Here is a 19,977-nt window from a genome sequence, read left to right as displayed (position 1 = left end):
ATGACCATTGACAGATATATTGCAGTTTTCTATCCACTGCGATATCCTCAAATTGTAAAACCTAATGTAGTGAGAGCAGTAATCCTAGTCATCTGGCTGACGTCAATTATGACTGGTTGCATTCCAGTTTTTTGGAATAATATCACGTGGAACAAGAAACTTCGAGCTGCCTGCTTCTTCATAAACGTCGTGCCAAAATTCTACATATGGTCCTTTATTATACCTCCAGCCATCCTTACAAATATAATTATCTTGTACGTGTATTTAAGAATCTGCTGCTTGAGGCATAAAAACTTACGTCGAATAGCAACTTTGCAAAATTCTAGCCAGGATGTTCACAGTTTTGTCAATGATTCAAAAACAACAGTTACAGTAGCGATTATAATATTCAGCTGCGTTTTCGCATTGGTTCCTTTCTTAGTCACTTTGATACTTATAATCACCAAAGTTGTGGTTATGAATTCCATATGGTTGTGTTCAGTTACTTATGAGTTAAGTTTCATCAATCCTATGTTCACGCCTATTATATTTGCTTGGCGAAATGATAGTTTTAAGAAATCTTTAAAAGCTATGTTCCATAGGTATAAGCGAAATAAGATCGTGTCTGTAAGGAGGCGATCGGAGATTACAGAAATTATGGCCTTAGCATCTACGTTTACTAGTCATGATTAGAAGAGTTTTAATGAGTTGATAACAAATCATGAAAGTGCACAGATAGAAAAAATTATTGAATCATTTACTTTCGGCTTAATGTAACTTTGTATTCAGAACAAAAGACCATCCTAGAAATGAAGGGAAATTCGATAGCATAGCAAGAATTTATGATGTGAAGAGATTTTAAATAATGTTACATAAGCCTTATATTCATTTTAAATTAATTTATTTAATGAATTTTATTCGCATTATTTTTTTTTTTTTTTTTTTTTTGTTTATAATACAGCCTAAATTTTAAATATTGCTTAACTTTATTAACATATAGTAAGTGCATGTATCCTTTCGTTAAGCAACTGAGTTATCAATTTTGTATTAAATATCCAGCAAATTTTTGTCAAAAAATGATAAATTAATTTAGTTTCAAGAAATTTTAAAAACTGTGAAGTTTCAAATAATGATAATTTGACGTAAGCCTGGATGCATTAATTTTGTTGTTAAAATAGTTTTATCACTCATATTCAGCATTACGACATCAGAAACCATTTTCCCATTTTCGCAATTTTATCCTGTTAAGTAATGCAATAACGTATTAGTATTTTTATTGAAATACGTTACATTCTAACGTGTAAACTGTATTATCGACTCATTGCAGTTTCGTAACTCGAAATTGAAGTGGTTTGGTTTGGTCTATGTGATTACGGCAAAGCCTCGACGGCTATCTGCCTAAGGAGAGGGATGGTTTCGTGGAGGACTTTCTGAGGGTAACACGTCACACATGAGTTAAACGACGAAATTGAAAGGAGCAGAGAAAATTTTGAGAATCGAAAGTTCAACGTATCGAGAATTGCTAACGCTAATTTCATTACTTGAATGTAATTAGCTAATGCTAACTTTTACTTTAATTAGCTAACATTAGTTACATTTCATTCATTTATTTTATTTCAACTCTAGATTTCGAAATTCAGTTCGACTTCTCGAAGCTCAAAGCACTACAAGTATAAAATAATTAGTTTACAATCACAAAGGCAGGTTTTTGTTTTCTTTCATGGAAGAACGAAAAGAATAAATAAAAATGAAATGGTGGTACATGGAAATCGACGGATCGATGCATGGCTGACCACGTTCATGTACAAAGCACCTTTCAAATTGCAATAGTGCAATTTTGAAGGTATATCAGAATGAGTCATACTTTAATATTTTTTTCGAGCAAGAGAAACCATTTGAACAATGGCTTAATGATTTTTAGAATGACTTGATCAACAGTGTGTTGAGATTTTGCTCCAAAAGCTGTGATTTCCAATTACCTAGTCATGTAAGCTGTTATGATCCTACTATCATACAGAACTAAAAACGATTAGACTTCAGAATGAAGTCCCATTATAGAGAGGTACTATTACTGCACACATGGCAGAAATGATGTTTCATTTTTCACTTATAAATATCAATATTGTAGTTACTTATGTGTCCAGGTTTTGCACAGATACATTTTTACTCGATTTTGATTTACCACAAGTAAGAAAAAAGTCCAGCGCTCTTTTTCAGATAATGTAGTGAATAGTTTATAAATGATTACTTGATTGTATAACATAACTAGGAATAAGGATTTGATAGAAAATATTGATGTAATTTATTTAGAAATTATTTATACTGATACTGAACCAATTTTCTAGTTTTCCATAAACTTTTCTTGAAATTTTTAATTTTTGCATAAATTTCTCGGAAACATGAATATTATCTCTGTATCACCAGGAAACAAATTAAGTACACTGCGGGGGGGGGGGGGAACAGTTCTATATCTCCCGTCCTACTGCGCCGATTGACGAAATTCAACTTGCGTTTTTCATATCCCGAAAGCGCGACTTAGGATATGTATTAGATTTATATATAGCATTGTTCTCCTAATATAGGTATTTTGACACAAAATCGAACTTTTTCTGAAATAACGTACCACGTTTTTTCCATATTTCAATTCTACGACTAAAATTACGCCAAACTACCAAGTTTTGTAAAAATCGCACGAATAGTTTTTAAAATATTAGCTCCTCAATGTTCATTTAGTTTGGTATATATTTATTAATCTCTCTTTGTTTATTAAACTTATTTGATTCTTCCTTTCACATTTCGAAATTTAAGTTCATTCCAAATAAAATTCACCCATTTTTACTTCCTTGTACGAAGTAAAAAGGAAGTATTGTGATCGCGAAAAGTTTCAGCCAGCAAATATCAACGAAAATATCCATTTTGACCGCTTTCGAATGCAATTTAACGATGTTTTTGCGTGATATCTGTACGTAAGGACAGAATAAAAGACTCGTTTCCTCCAAAAAAATTATAAAACTGCTTTAAAATAAATTCTGAAGAGAAATTTTCGTGGCGTCTGTACGAACGTATGTACGTACGTGCGTGCGTACGTACGTATCTCGCATAACTCGAAAACGAGTAGCCTCAGAACGTTGAAATTTTGTATATAGAACTGCTATAACATGTAGACGTGTACCTCGTATTTTGGTTGCAATCGGCCGCACCAAACGTATATAAATACTATATTTATATATATATCCACTCTGTTAAAGGCACAGTGATCTCAGTTTCTTTACTCTTATATGTTTGTAAATTGTACATTTTTTTGCTTTAAAAATGATTGAATTATATTGTTCTTATCTTCTGGTTCTTATCTTCCGGTTTTTATGCCTTTCGTAATTCTGGAAGCAATATTTGTACAATTATCAACAATTTAAAAGCTGTTTAAGTGCGGTTAAGTTTTAAATAACATGGCGGACATATTTTTTTACATTTGAAACAGCAGAATTGTAGATTTGTTGCCAATCTAGAGAGACTAAGCTTCGCAACAACAAAAATAATGCCTTCATTTATTATTGCGAATTATAGCGCAACAATAAATGAAGGCATTATTTTTGTTGTTATAGAATAATATAATATATATTATTAAATTATAGCGGGTTCCTACAAATTGAAAACAAATTAGAAAAATTCGATAACTATAAAATACTTCAGTTGTCCGAAATTTATAAAAACTTTAAGCTTCCAAAATTTATAAAAATTACCTGAACGCAAAAGGGTCAACGGATCACTGTGAGGTGTTAAGGTGTTAAGGTGAAACACCGAAATCTGGAGAATGTCGACTTTCACCGGTGAATGTCAACATTCACATAGTCGCTTGGTGTATGTCCGAAATATTTTCCAAATACCCTTATTCCTGACTTACACCAGTGAATGTCGTCATTCACCATGTACTAATGGTGAATGTTGAACATATAAGAATATTATATTTCCTTCTCCGTAATTCATTCGCAAAAAAACGCACTTGAGACTCAGAATAAGAACTTAAGAACATAAGAACTTAAAACACACAGTACATTCAAAATGAGAAAGGAAAATATAAATTTGGTAAGTTATAAACTTACCAAATTATGTGATTCAAATCTTATTTATTGCAACAACTTAAACTATTATGACACTTTGAATTGCACAAGAGGCCCTTGCTTTTACAACTGCATTTATTTGTGAAACACTTCCTTTTGGAATGGCAGCGTGTACATATACTCCTCTCTTACACCAGAGCATATTTGTGATTGTCGACATACACTGGTGAGTGTCCGAATGTACAAGAATGTAAAGAAATATTCGATCTTTCACCGACGTATTTGGTGAATGTTGACATTCTCCGGTGAAAGTCGACATTCTCCAATTTCGGTCTTTCACGGTAACATATGCATACCATGACAGAAATACAAGCTTGAAAGCAAGTTATTTTTTATAATAAAGTCTGTGGGCGATTATCCGAACTATGAAAATTTATATTTTTAAGTAGATAGCTAGCAGTTGGCATCGATATAACTCTTCCCAGATAGTCTTCTGCATGCTTCATGGGATCTAGGTCAGAAGATTGTTCTGACCATTCCAATATTTCTTTCCTATCTGAGTATTACTTTTCCAATTAATGAAGATGAGCGTTTGTTATCTTGTAAGATGAGTGCATCATCAGCGCTCTTGTATGAAAATCATGATGTTCAAAGATTCTATCTCAACTTCATCTATTAGTATTCAGCCTCGTTGCTCAGCATGTAGAGTTTTCTATGTCTGCCTGATGGAATCCCACCACAAGCAAATGCCATTTCTTTACATATTTTCGAATTACGATTGGAATTATAACAAATACCTCTTTCTCCTAAAACTTGTAATTTTCGAACCTAATGCGTGAGGAAGTTTACCGATCTTCAGATCTGTTCACGTGGCTAGCTACTCTACCCTGAGACGAACTCTAAAAAGTGCGCATATTACTCACCGTATAATAAAAGATCTTCTTCATAAAGTCTTCTATGCGCAGTAGAATCTGACACGATGGTTAGTTTAGAGCGGCAAAAACGAAATAGAGTTGCGTCGAAGTGCTTGTTCTACTCGCCTGTGCAAATCATCAGTAGTCATCGTTGCTCTTGATTTCTTCGTTCAAACTTCTGAATACCGAATAAGTTGGTGAAACTTATTGGTCAATAACATCTCACTGGAGATCTTAATTTGGTTAAGTATCATTCTTTCTTGCAAATTGGCAATTTCGAGTTTTCTAACGTTTACAATACATAAATTTCTTTCGAAAATTGTTACTTCACGCTTTTCTACAACAACAGCATGAAGCAGCGATTAACATCACATGATATCATTCCATAACTTTTGCATCACGTCTTTATTTACCTCAGCAGATTTAATGGCAAACGTGTCAACAAAACTGTTTTTTTTAATTGGGAATTTCCTAATTGTCCTTAAAGTTATGGAAATGATTATATATGTACATAACGTATATTCAATAACACTTTGATGTTCTTCGTTATTAACCTGAAAAAGTCAGTTACTCTTTCAATTTTTTTTTTTTTTTTTTCATTTTTAGTTTTATAGTTACAATTACAGGTGCACTTAACTATAATTTAGCAATAAATTACAAATAGAACTTGAAAATGTATTATTAATCAGCTTATTTACGTAAAATTTAAAGCTGTTTTAAAATATAATTTTTTTTAAATTTATTACTCCTTTAAAAATTTTAATATTTTTATTCTAATTATTATTATATATGTGATGTACCAGCATTTATGTATCATCGTAGCTTAAATTATCAGACGATAAGTTTTAAAAGAAAAACAACAGGATCCATTTATTCAGGAGAAATAGCAGTTACAAAATCAGATATCCGGAGTAAATAAAAAGAATTACTAATAACTTTTTGTATGAAGTTTACTGCATCGTGACATTTAAGAAAAAGACCCGATATTCCTTTTGCGAGTCTTTTTATAGCCTCTGGAAAGGCGAAGCTTCCAAGAAATGACGTCAGCCTCGTCAGCCAATCCAGTTCACTTTAAATACTTCCAGAACATTCTATAACTGTACGTGCAGAAAAGGCGGTAAAAACAACTTGACTACGGGGCTGTGGATTTAATTCCATGTACTTTCAAATAAGAGAACGTCGCCATTAAAAATGAAAAGAACACATACAGTTAGAACTTTAAGTGTATTCTTGACTATGGAATTTTATTATTACAAATATATATATATATATATATATTAAAGAATAATATAAATTCGCTTCATAAAATTGGGCATGGAATTTTCAGGCTTCTTTTATTAGATATAAAAAAGAGCTTTTTGATGTCATGCATAGCGAAAATCGACATATTCTACCTAGTTACCTTAAATTTAAATAATGTTTTTAAATAACTCTAATGTTAATATTAATTCTATTTCAAGTCTCATCAAACATATAACAATAAATATGTAAAAAAATTTGAAACCCCTATCTTTATTTAAAAAAGAATTTTAAAATCTTAATTCTTAATCTTTTAAAATCTCTTCAATTCTCTTCTTTTAAAATCTTGATTTTCAACAAATAATGAACACAATGGAACACCAGTTTATAATAACCAGTTTAACAGCAGTTCTCTCTAAATTTCACCGCAAAATTTTATTAGATACATAAACGAATGTATATCCGAAATATTAACCCCGAAATCATTCTAAAACTATGTAAACACCCTCGGTAGATTATAATCATTTAAAGCATGCTAACTGCGAACAGAAATTTCATTTCACCAACGAATGTACAATTTATTATTTTATTTAAAACGCATGTCCATTACTTTACAGAGCGATAGAAGCGAACTAAATAGGAGTTGAATTATAAATTTATACACTGACTACCAATAAGTATTTGGACACCTGTGATAGAAAAGAAAAACTAACTTTATTCAAAATCAATAGTTGGTAGAGCCTCCATGAGAGGTAATTACAGCGTGGACCCGCCGGGGCATACTTTCCACAAGTCTTTGTATGACAGCTAGTGGTATTTTCTTCCACTCGGCTTGGGGAAGACATAGGAGCTCCTTCACCGATTTTGCACGGGTAGTGCACCCCTGAATTCGGCGATGCAACTCGTCCCAGAGGTTCTCGATAGGGTTCAGGTCTGGACTCTGGGCAGGCCAGTCCATTCGATGAACTCCATTGGCTCCACACCAAGGCTTGGTTAACGTCGAAACATGACAACTGGCATTGTCGTCCTGAAAGTAACAGGGGTCCAAGCCGTAAAACTGCCACAACGTAGGAAGTACATTGTCATCCGAAACAGTGTATTAGTCATCGGAGTTGAGCTTACCATGAATGGGGATCAAGAGTCCCAACCCATACCAGGAGAAACACCCCGACCATAATTCCACCTCCGCCGAACTTGACTGTTGGCACAATGCATTCTGGCAGGAGACGTTCTCCAGGTAGACGCCAGACCCAGACCCTGCCATTCGAAGGGTAAAGGGTGAACCTTGATTCGTCACAAAAAAGAACCCGTTTCCACTGATCTACGGTCCAATTTCGATGTGCTTTGCACCACATTAACCGAGCAGCGCGGTTGGACTTTGTGATCAAAAGTTTATGGGCAGCAGCACGACCATGAAAACCAAGCAGACGTGCTTCCTTACGAATGGTATTCATTGAAATAATACTCCCGGATGCCTGTTGAAACTCCTTGCGGATGAGGGCCTTCGGTTGGGTGCGGTTCTTCCGAATTTTTCTGGACAGCACTCGTCGATCTCTATCTCCCAGTTTCGTTGGTCTGCCGACTCGGGGCACATTCCGATAATCACCGTTCACCTTCCACTTCTTAATCACATAGGCCACTGTCGATTTTGGGTACTTCAGATCGCTAGATATGTCCCTTAAGGATCGGCCACATTTGTGATACCCTATAATTATACCTTTCTCGAAATCAGAGATCTCCGAACTGCGAGGCATCTTGCATGCGACTAAAGCCGATGCTGTTTCCTACACGATATATACCGGCGTAGTCCGTGACATACCTTAGGACCGCAGATATCGTCATTTGCATAGGTGTCCAAACACTTATTGGTAGTGAGTGTATATATAATTCATAAATGCGTAAACGGAAACGATATAACAACAAAGATAAATGTTTAAATAAATAAAAAAAATTTAGGTTGAACGATACCGATTTGCAATTGCGATGCTCTAGATACCGTGTTTCCACGATAAGAAGACCCGGTCTTGTATTAATTGTTGACACGCTAGAGCTTATTTTCAGGGGAGGTATTATTTTCCATGCACATTTGGTCAAGTTCAAGGAACACATTTCTTCAGGTTCAAAAAATACATTTATTCACGTTAAAGAAACGTGCAAAAATGAGCAAAATCGTTTGTTCTAATACAGCCATGTCGTCTTCTTCCAGAACATTGTAATGTAACTAGTAACCAGCGGAAGGAATGTATATCGTGGAGAGATCCCTCTGATCAATGGTAGATTAAGATCCTTAAGTAGTTTTTAGTAGAAGAGTTTGAGATCCTTGAGAACTGTAGTTTCATCCATAGCAATCATGTTCGAGAGTTGGTAAGAGAAGTCGATATCATCATCGAAACACATCAATGCAAGTGTACGTTCAATCACTCCAGTATCTTCCAATTTGAATAGTGTTGTGTTCTTTTTAGAAACAGTTCATATCGCTGAAGGAAGTCATCCACTCAGTGTTGTGATACAATTAATTCATATGGCGGTATGTCTAGCTGCGGTTTCATTGCAAGGGAAAATGCTTTAATATCAGCCCTACAAACAACCAAACACGTTACTCTTTTTTCAGCAATCCATTCATATCGACCCTATCCATACCTACGCTTCTTGGCATTTCCCTCACCGACTTGTTGACTGAAGTTATTGCACTCTGATGGCCACTTTTGGACCATTCGCAGATCCAACTTCATCTAGTATGTGAAGAAAGTTGTAAGATTATTATTCCTGGAATTTATCACAGTTCCTTTTTTGTACTCGATGTAATATTTCCTTCTTTTTGCAGTCACTTTATCTGAGCATAAAAATTTATTATCTTTTAAATTATTATTAAATCAAGTGTTAAACGTCCGTTGTTAAGGCGACATAGTGAATACTGAAGATTCTAATTTTTCGCAACCACGTCCGTTTGTTTCAAATGTGCTTGTGTTTTGCGTCTGCACTTGGTCTTTCGGCGTGTGTGTGATTATGGCAAAGCCTCGAGGGCTATCTGCCTAAGGGGAGGGATGCCTTCGTGGAGGTCTTTCTAAGAAAAACTGGCTCGTATACAGACTTGGTCTTTCGCAAGAAGGCAACAGTTTGGCTGACGATCTTAACTAGGGCTTATGTCTGGAGTAACCTGAAAAATCATGGTAGGGCTTATTTGTTGATTAGGTCTTATTTTAGGAGAAATACGGTAGTACTTTCAGAAAGCATAACTAGGATCTATGCTAGTGTAAGTTCTTCAACTAACTTTTATTCAGAAGGTACAAAAAGAATCTTATTTGTAATGATAAATAATTTTTTCCATGGAAATCAATGTAAACTAGGATAATGTGTTCCATTCCAGGGTAGGGGGACTTAATCAAATTTATAATAATGTAATTTACTATTTACACAGCATCCTTTGTTACAAGACAGTTTTTTAAGACATCTGTTTTTGCCTATGCCTCAACATTTGGCGAAATTGAGACAATGCGTTATCATTAAATAAACCTGAAGCGCGCATAGCTACTGTCTCGTAGATGATGCGGCCCGGCGGTAAAATCGCTGAACACTGCTAATTCCGACATGGGTTCGATTCCAGGTGAACGGGCGTTTTTGTGGTTTTCCCCACGTGTACGAAAAGCCAGTTTCCCTTAGAAAATCTCCCGCGAAGGCATTTCTTCTCTTAGGCAGATAGATAGCAGTGCTTTGCCATAATCAACTAAACCAAACCAAACCAAACCACTGATGATACTCAGCAATGTACGATGCAATAATTTCTCATGCTTTCAACATCTCCACGATTTCCCTTTACTGAGGCTGTTATCACGTCCTAACACAGAATGCAGCTCCATAAGCTCTTCGGTGGTCAGCTCCTGGCACTCTTCCACTAGTTCATCGATGTCGTTGCCATCCACTTCTAGCCAAATAATCTTGGCCAGTCACACTATCTCGCCAATTACAGACTCCACAGGCACTTGCTTAAACCCCCAAGAGTCGTGTTCGACATTATCCGGCCAAAGCTTCTTCCATGCAGAAATCAAGAGTTTTCTTGGTAACTCCCTCCCATGCTTTGCCGATCATCTGAAGCAGGCAAAGATGCGAAAATGGTCTTTCCAAAACTCTCTGAGGATAAGACTGTTTCCTTCAGTTACTTGAAAACCATACTCAAAAAGCTTTTCAGTATGCAGCATTTTAAGATTTGAAATGACTGCTAGTCCATGGGCTGGAGTAAAGAAGTGGTGTTGGGAGGCAAGAACTGGTGTAGTGCTGGGATCTTGATAAATTTAAATTCTTCAAGGTTATCTTCTAGGCCTGGAGGATGTGCAGGAGCATTGTCCACAACATGCTTGACACGGAGTGGCAAATTCATCTCATGCAATTTTTTTTTACAGATGGATCAAATAGTTCATTGATCTAATCTGTAAAAATGCGTCAGCCAACCCTTGTTTTTGGACCTGTACAGAAGATATACAGACAGAATCGTTATCTTTGTTGTTGCAAAGCTAAGTTTCTCTAGATTGGCAACAAATCCACTAGTCTGCTGTTTCAAATGTAAACAATCAATGGCCGCCATAAAAAAAAAAGGCTTAGCAGCACTTAAACAACTTTAAAATTGTTGATAATTCTAACATATTGCATAGAGATTTACTAAAGGCTTTAAAACCTTAACCGAAAGATAAAAACAACATAGTTCAATCATTTTTAAAGCAAAAAATGTACAATTTACAAACATATAAGAGTAAAGAAACTGAGATCACTGAGCCGGGTAACAGAGTGGATATATATATAAATATATTTATATACGTTTGGTGCGGCCGATTGCAACCAAAATACGAGGTGCACATCTACATGTTATAGCAGTCCTATATACAAAATTTCAACGTTCTTGAGGCTACTCGTTTTTCAGTTATGCGAGATACGTATGTACAAACATTCGTACACACGCCATGAAAAATTCTCTTCAGAATTAATTTTAAAGCAGTTTTATAATTATTTTGGAGAAAATGAGTCTTTTATTCTGTCCTTGCGTACAGATATCACGCAAAAATATCGTTAAATTGCATTCGATAGTGGTCAAAATGGATATTTTCGTTGAAATATGCTGCCTGAAACTTTTCGCGATCACAATACTTCCTTTTTACTTCGTACAAGGAAGTAAACAAAAGACAATGTAAATGTAAAAGAATTGTTCTCAAGTGATGGCACTGGAACTGAAATAACAAGAGATGTGATGAGCTACAAGAGATTTGTATTTCTGACAAGGTGTCTTAGATTCGATGATAAACCATCAATACAGGACAGAGGAATATTAAAATTAACTTGGAGTTTAAAATATAGTTATTAAAGAATAAATTTAAAATTGTGTAAAATGAAATACATAACTGTCTTTCCACTTGACTAATATAAGTATTTAAAAATAATTTACTTTCATTTGAATGTGACATCATTTGTATTTTGCAATAATAAGGTTAATATTTTATTTCTTAACAAACTGATTATGAACATTCACCCATTTATATAGTTTTTGTTTTGGTGCCAAAAGCGGTAAAACAACAAATATCATAAAAAATACAATGCGCGAGTGCTTATGTAAAATTGCCAAGCGAGTGTGCTGGAAGGTTAACCTAGAGCGACAGTCAAGATGCAAGCAGGGTCCTGCATACGGCATCACGTCACTCATTCTGTGAAACATCCGTTTACATTTTGTTTCATTTGTTACGCAAATCACTTGTTATGGGAGGTCTGACCAACTAGTTTAGATAATGAGCATTATAACTATTGCAATTCATCTATTTTCGAAACTAAAACAAAATCATGTATTAATTTCATTTGCAGTTTTGCATTTTATTTTCGATAAGACTTTTAATGTTACATAATTCTTGATCAATCAACATTGAAAATCAGTGTTTGAAAATTGAATGCAAGTTACAAAAATCATTATGTTTATTGCAAAGTTTATTTACAACCCATTTGAATTACAACAATTAGTAGCAGTATTAAATTTATTATTAAATGAAAATTCTAGTCAGTTTTTAAGACTTTTCCCATTTTTTAATCAGAAAGGCAATATACAAAATGAAATTATCACTGAAAAGTATACAAGTTTTACATAAATTCAGTAAACAAATTACTTCACAAAACATAAGGCAGTTATGAAAAAATTAAGCTGATTTATTTACAAGGTTCCAGTGAATAACTGTTAAGCATGAACGAAACGATGTTTTGTAAGTTCAGAACGCCGAGAATATGTTTTAAAACATAAATCACATCTGAATGGTTTTTCTCCAGTATGCCTTCGCAAATGAATATTTAAATCACTTTTTTGAATGAATCCTTTTCGACACAGTGGGCAATGGTGCGGCCGATTTCCAGTATGAGTCAACATATGGCGCTGAAGACTACCCTTCACATTAGTTGTATAGGGACATCTGTCACACTGGAATCTGCGATCGAAGAATCGTATTGGATAATTCCTTCGAAACACTGTGAAAATTGTAAAACTTGTCACTACATAATAAATAACATTTACAACTTTTAATGTCATATAAAACCAAACCTTCCCATATTTTATACAGTTTATCAGGTCTCAAATATAAAAACATGAAATTCTCAAATATAAAGATATTTCAGAGTAATATCTTATAATATGAGTAAAATAAATTAGTGATTTTAATAACTTTATTTTAATACGAAAATGCTTGTTTATGTGTATACTTTATAGATGGCCATTATTTTAATACTGTATATTTCCCTAAGATTAAAAAAAATTATTATAAAAAGCAAAGCTCTAAGGTAAATATAATTCTTTCTCATATAACGTATTCAATTACCTAATCTGTTTTCCAGTTTTAGCTTATATAATGTTTTAATACAATTTTAAAGTTTGGAAAAACAATTTTAGTGATTTAGTGAAAAGAATTATAATTTAGAATGCTTCTATAGGAAATTAAATTTATAGCAAATTTATGCAATTTAATACTGATATGGAAATTCCAGGAAGTAAAAAATGATAAAAAGTTTATTAAAAATTATTATAATCAAAATATAAACAATTTCCATCAACAAGAATTTTATATATCACATTATCTGTTAATATCAGAAATTGAAATTTTAAAGTTCTAAAAGGAAAAATAACTTTAACTCTTAAATTTGCCAAGAATGAAAAAGTTAAATTCAGAAAGAATGCTCCTGGAAATGATTAATAATTGACATTCAATGATTCTATCTTCCCTCAAAAATAAAAAGGAATGAATACAGCAGTATTGTTTTTTGTTAAATGGATGGATGTTTGGATGAAATTTATAATTAAAAATTTTCCAAGCCAATATAAAGAAATATACATACATATTTCTATTCCCTTTTTGCTTCATTTTCCATATATCAAAAGTATGTGAGCAAATAAGTGCTTTGAGTTGTGTGAATATTTGCTTTTGCAATTAAAAATTTCAAATTAGTGTTTAATTGAGAGAATTTTTACCCTAATGATAGTTAAGTCATAGTTTTTATACATAAAGATATAGAAGATAACCACATTACACAACTTTTTTGGATGCACTGGTATAAAATTTTGCAACATAAAGACATCAATTTCAAACTCAGTTATGTTGGTATATATAAAATATGCATGAAAAAAATTCTAAAAATGAAAATGAAATTTTACCACAAATTTCATTCTTTTCATTATTGATACATAAAAGAAATCTTTACAAGTTTAACTGAAAATTTTTGAACAGTACTAATCATGAGAACAAAAGTAACCATAATACATCCATATACAATAGAGGGGGGAATTCAGCAAACTTTAACCATACTTAATAAACACTACAAACAATTTATTCTATATGAAAATATACTTCTAACATATATCTGAATACATGATTTTACTTATTCTTCTTAAATAAGTACTAAAACTATCAGCTTAATTATACTTCTAAAAATAATTTGTAAAATGACTAAAATTCGAAAATTAGGAATGCTATATATAACTTACAAAACTAAGGCCATTTATAATACATAATTCTATTTTATATAACTATGGAAGATTTTCATATACAAATGCTTGCATGCATTATATAACAATACATGAGACAAATACTTAATTCTAAATTTTAGATAAATAATCATACCAAAAATCTATCATAAAAATATGAAATAAGTTCTTTGTTATACTACTACATAAAATATTAAAAAGTGCAAAATCCGGATTAAAGACTGAACTTTTTCAAAAAACATTTCGAAAAAAAATATTCAAAACTGAATATTTTAAATTTAAACACATAATAGATTTTCAGAAAATCACATTTAAAAGCATGGACATAAATTAATGGATAATATGTTTTTATGTACTTCATCTCTCTCAGCAGATATATTATTAGCAGAAATATTATTTCATGACTTCAGGATGAAGAACAACTATATGACGTTTCAGAGAATGCTTCATGGAAAACTTCTGCCCACAGAGTCGACACTGATGAGGTCGTTCTCCAGTATGAGCTAGGAAATGTCTTTGAATACTTTGCTTCCGAGGTGTGACATATGCACACATGGAGCATGAAAACATAGTCATCTTTTGTTTACAAACATTAGTTCCTTCTCTATCTATACAGCTTTCATTCCATTCATCATTATGGTCCAGATGTCTATAGAGATCTATTGAAATTTTAATTAGTAATAGCAAACAAAATTTTGACTGATACAAATATACTTACTTTCAATATAATTATACTTTTTAAGACAATAAAAGAAGATATTTCACTTAGTTTAGAACACTAAGCAAATCACAATTAAAGTACAAAAATGTTTCAAACACATTAAAAGAAACAGAAAATGAAAAACAGTTCATACTTACTTTCCCTGTAATTATATATTTTGATAAAAGAAAATATTTATTCCTGTTTAGAATGCTATGCAAAATAAGATACAAACCACAGTTATGGTATAAAAATATTTCAGAGACGTTAAAAAAAATTCAATACATGATATTGATCAATACTGATAAATGGCACAAAAAAATTAAAAGCTGAAAGAAAATACAATATTTTTTTTTTAAGCAAGTTCATGAAAAGTCACCATAATACATACATACACATAGGAATTCCATACGATCATGAAAGTTCATGCAGAATCACCTTAACACAGCTATATAATCATGAAAGAAAGTTCAACATCAATGAATGCATGATTCAACACCCTATCCAACAAATTGTAAAATAAGATCCTCCTTGTAAACTAACGACTTTAAATGCCATAATCATGAAAGAAAGTTCAACATCAATGAATGGATGATTCAACACCCTATCCAACAAATTGTAAAATAAGATCCTCCTTGTAAACTAACATTTTTAAATGCCCTTTTTTTTTACTATTATTTTGTTTATTACTAAGTTAAGAAAACTTGAGAAAACATTTTTAATTTTAATTTTTAAAAAATTTTAAAATAAATAAAAATATTTTTTCTAAAGTAAATCACGGCACTTTCAGCAGAAGTCTTTAAAACATAATATATGAGTGATAGCAAAATTTGTCTCTATGCACATATCTTCCTAAATAATACAAAAATGTCCACAGAAACTCTCAGTTTTGAAGAAGATACTAGAGCTGCAGTTACAATCAGAAAATTCCAGATTATAGTTCAACATTTTGAAGAAAAATTTACCATTAAAAAGTTAAAAATGTACATTACATTAGCAAGAAAGTAATTTCGGTTTCTTAGTGTAAAATAAAACACAATTTTTTCTATATAAAATATTAACTTTAATCAGTCAAATGCTTTCCATTCTGTTCGATGGCCTTTTGCCATCTTTCTGGTAACTTTGCGATTCCATGCTCATAAAACTTCTGGTCTTTATCAGCAAAAATATCAGCCAAGCGCAATTTGAGGTCATCATTATTAATGAACTCTTTTACTATTTAAGAAGTTTTTTATACTTCAAAATAAATGATAATCTAATGGTGCAAGTTTGGGACTATACAGAGGATGTGACATCACTTCCCAAATCAAGCTCCAATAATTTCATACATGTTGTTAGAGATGAGGCCTCGCATTGTGGTGGTGGAACTCGATTCCTTTGTGATTTGACAATTCTGGCTTTTTCTCTTTGATTGATTCCTCATTTCATAAGTTGCTGGCCGTAAACATCTGAGTTGATCATTTGGTTGCTTGGAAATAGCTGAAAATACATAACACCTTAGTAATCTCACCAAATTGACAGCACGATCTTTTCCTAATGCAATTTAGCCTTCAATATGATTAGTGCTCATCCATTACGCTTGGACCATGTTTTTGATTAATTTTTTCAACAATCTATTTTCCATCACCAGTGATAATTCACTTCATAAAAAGGGTCGACTGCATTATGTTTGAAATGTGTATTGGAAATACTGATTCAATGTGTTAAGTAAACTTCTTTCAACTCATGCAGAACCTAAATACTTCGCTTCTTACAGAGATCAAGATATCCTATATGATTTTTAATTGTTGTGTGTGATACATTTTGCAATCTCTTCCACAGTTATATGACGAATCTAATCAATTATGGCTTTAATTTTGCCATCATTAACTTCAGAAGGTCAGCCAGAACAATGGTCACCTGAAAAAATCTCCAGGACAAAATTTAAGGCAATTCTGACTCTCATGTTCTGTTAAGCAATGAACACCACAAACTTCACTTATCACTTTTTGAGCCTCAGGAGCTTTCTTGACTTAATATGAAATGAAAATAAAATAATATAAATAATAAAATAATATAATAAAAATGAAATGAAAATATAAATAATATAATATAATGAAAATAAAATATAATGAAAATAATAAAATGATAATGAAAATAAAATAATAATAATTCTTATAATGAAAATTAAAAAAAAATAAAAAATGTCAAAACTGTTTAAATTTGCAACCCATGTTAAAACTGATCGTAAACTAACAACTGTAAAAAAAATATTTATTGAGATATTTAATTTCAAAATCTGCAAATTCTGATGTCACTCTCAATTTGCTTTGAGGGATTGGTTAATAACTTAAAATTATTTGAGGATAATTTTATCTCCCTTAATGCGATTCAATGACATTCTTTTGTGATTTACAGGTGTCTTTAAATTATATATATATATATATATATATATATATATGTAGTATGCCAAAAGAATTTTCACACAAGTAATTTATAAATTTTCAATGTTGAGAAAAGTTTTCTTTCTACAGAAAATTCCAGAATACTTCTACACATATGCTACTACTATTCTTATGAAGTTTTATTACTTTAGAATTATAATTTGGTAATCATAATCAAAAAATTTATTAAAGTAAAAATATTTTTCATTTCATGAATAAATAATATTATGAGTTGACTGTGTGCCAATACTTAAAGCTGCTAGCGTTTTCTAGAATATAAATTTTATAAGATTCTGTGAATAAGAGAACTGTATTATGAAAAAAATTACATTGATCAACATTTTTCACAATAATCTGCATAGAAATGCTTGTCATTTAATTCTCTTAACATACAGAAACCTTTTTCTTAAACCGATACTTTATTTTTAGTTATGCTACAAATACATATATTTCACTCTTCAATTTGTGTAAGGCCCCTAGATATGATCTTTAGGGCGGTTACATTTTTTGGCTTTACTTTTCACAATGAGTGCAAAATTTCTCTAACTATAAATATAGGGACCAGGGGAACATACAAAAAATTCAATTCTGTTATTTTTTATGAAATTAATGTTGTAACTTTTAAAATGCCAAAACATGAATACTTACTATATCGTCTAACACAAATTTGTAAAATGAAATATATGTCTGCATCAAACAGTTGCAAAAATAAAGGCTGGGTAAGGACTTCTGTGGACATAAATATATATAAACAAAATATGACACTAAAAGTTTCTCTATTCGTCATTTTAAACAAAACTTTTCAATCTACTAATTCAGAAGTCAAACAACAATCTAGTCAATCTAGTATTTTGCTATGGACCAACCCCCTTCAAGCAGTACAGTATTTTGGTACATTCTTCATAATTACAAAGGAAATTTATTTTTATATAAGTACTTTTATAAATTATTAAACGAGAAAAATATTAAAACAAGCATCAAATCTGATTACTTATTTCACAACAGTTACTACAATGGATTTAAATTAAACAAAGCTTAAATATGACCATTAATTTAAAAGTGGCAATAGCTACAACAGGGGGATAAAAATTAGATCAAACATTAAATCTGACAATCATTTTTTAAAAATTACAGTACATTCATCTATGGAGCCTATACTTTAATCATCACAATTTTAGCATCAATAACATAGCAAAACTAACAGCCATATACCCCATCTCCCTGCTACCTATTTAAAGAGTAACAAACAGAAAAGATATGACAGTACAGTAAAAGAATTTAAACTGCATTTTGATATTTAAATATCCTAAGAATAACATAATGATATACATATACACCGATTCTGAAAATAATTACAAGTACATACACTCACTTTACATAAAATATATTTAAACACAAAAAAGATTTGTCAAAATTAAATTTATTCTATTATAACCAATTAAAAATATGCAATCTATAATAAATAATCTATTTTATCAAATAACTATACATTTATTTAAGTGTTTATGTATAATACACATAAAAACCGATTTGTAATATATACAAAGCAAAAAATAAGGCTTCAATTTGATGCAAATGTCATTCCTATTATACTCAATTAAATATGAATGATGGTTGATTTAAACATCCTGATATAGCAAACATTTCCAGTTTACAGTGTCAATGAACTGCTCATGAATGAATTACGTTAATTTTCCCCCCAATCTTTGGGAGATGTGTATTATTCGGGATTATAAAAATATTTATTACATTTTATTGTGGAATCTTAAAAAGTTGTAAAAAGTGTTACTTTATGAATTACAGAAAGTCAGTATTGCCTTTGTACTGTTTGTAAGCTAAACTGATAATAATGTTTCAGTTGCAGCAATATTTATAGTTGCTAATTCAAGATCTCATTATCTGGGGAAAAAAATTAAATAAAGCAATAACAAAATTTTATTCACATAACTATTTATCATTAATTTCTTTATATTTGTATTTTTCTTTATATTCATTTTCGATTTGCAATGCATTCTCATTCAAACATGAAAATTATCACTAAAAATAAGATACTATCTAAACAAATGCATACGATAATGTCTATTGAGATCTGAACGGCAAGAATAATTCTTATGACAGATATCGCATCCAAATGGTCTTTGGCCTGCATGTCGAAGTAAATGTATCTGCAGGTCACTTTTTTGAATGAAACCTTTAAAGCAAACATGGCACAGATGAGGTCTTTGTCCTGTATGAATCATGCTGTGTCTTTGCAGGCTGCCCTTGAAGTTAGTTGAATAATTACAGATGGTACATGCATACCTCTTCTGTTTTTTGCTATGAAACGAGGTAATATCACGTGAATTCCCAAGCGTAAAATCTGCATCTAAAAATAGTACAAGAAAATTTTACCAATAAGTTAAAAACCTATTCCATCAAACATTATGGTTTTTCTAATTTCAAGACAAACACATAAATGCAATTTATAATTCTAGAAAATTTTTAATTCTACATGATAGTATAATTTATTTGGATTTCAGAAGAGCATTATGTTACATTATCAATAACTTTTAATAACTTAAAGCTTTTAATAACTTTCACATTACTACATTGGCATAAATATAAAAGACACGAGTTAAGCTTCATATAAACATTATGAATAATCCACACCATGCTTGTATTAATAAAG

The 19,977-nt window shown here is 31.6% G+C and overlaps 1 protein-coding gene across 1 annotated transcript; it reads left to right on the top strand.

Annotated features, from left to right (window-relative positions):
* On the top strand, positions 1-672 carry LOC118188687 (adenosine receptor A2b-like). The gene has a single exon (XM_085819649.1). The coding sequence runs from the start codon at positions 1-3 to the stop codon at positions 670-672; it is 672 nt and encodes a 223-aa protein (XP_085675775.1).
* The last annotated feature ends 19,305 nt before the right edge of the window (positions 673-19,977 follow it).

This window comes from Stegodyphus dumicola, chromosome 6 (assembly GCF_044657685.1).
Source record: "Stegodyphus dumicola isolate Sdum_Otavi_A_Nest chromosome 6, ASM4465768v1".
Classification (NCBI taxonomy): domain Eukaryota; kingdom Metazoa; phylum Arthropoda; class Arachnida; order Araneae; family Eresidae; genus Stegodyphus; species Stegodyphus dumicola.
Note: the sequence above shows the minus strand (reverse complement) of the source record. Positions and strands in the feature narration are given on the sequence as shown.

Coding starts and splice junctions, on each gene's coding strand:
- LOC118188687 (XM_085819649.1), top strand. CDS start 1: ATGACCATTGACAGATATATTGCAGTTTTCTATCCACTGCGATATCCT.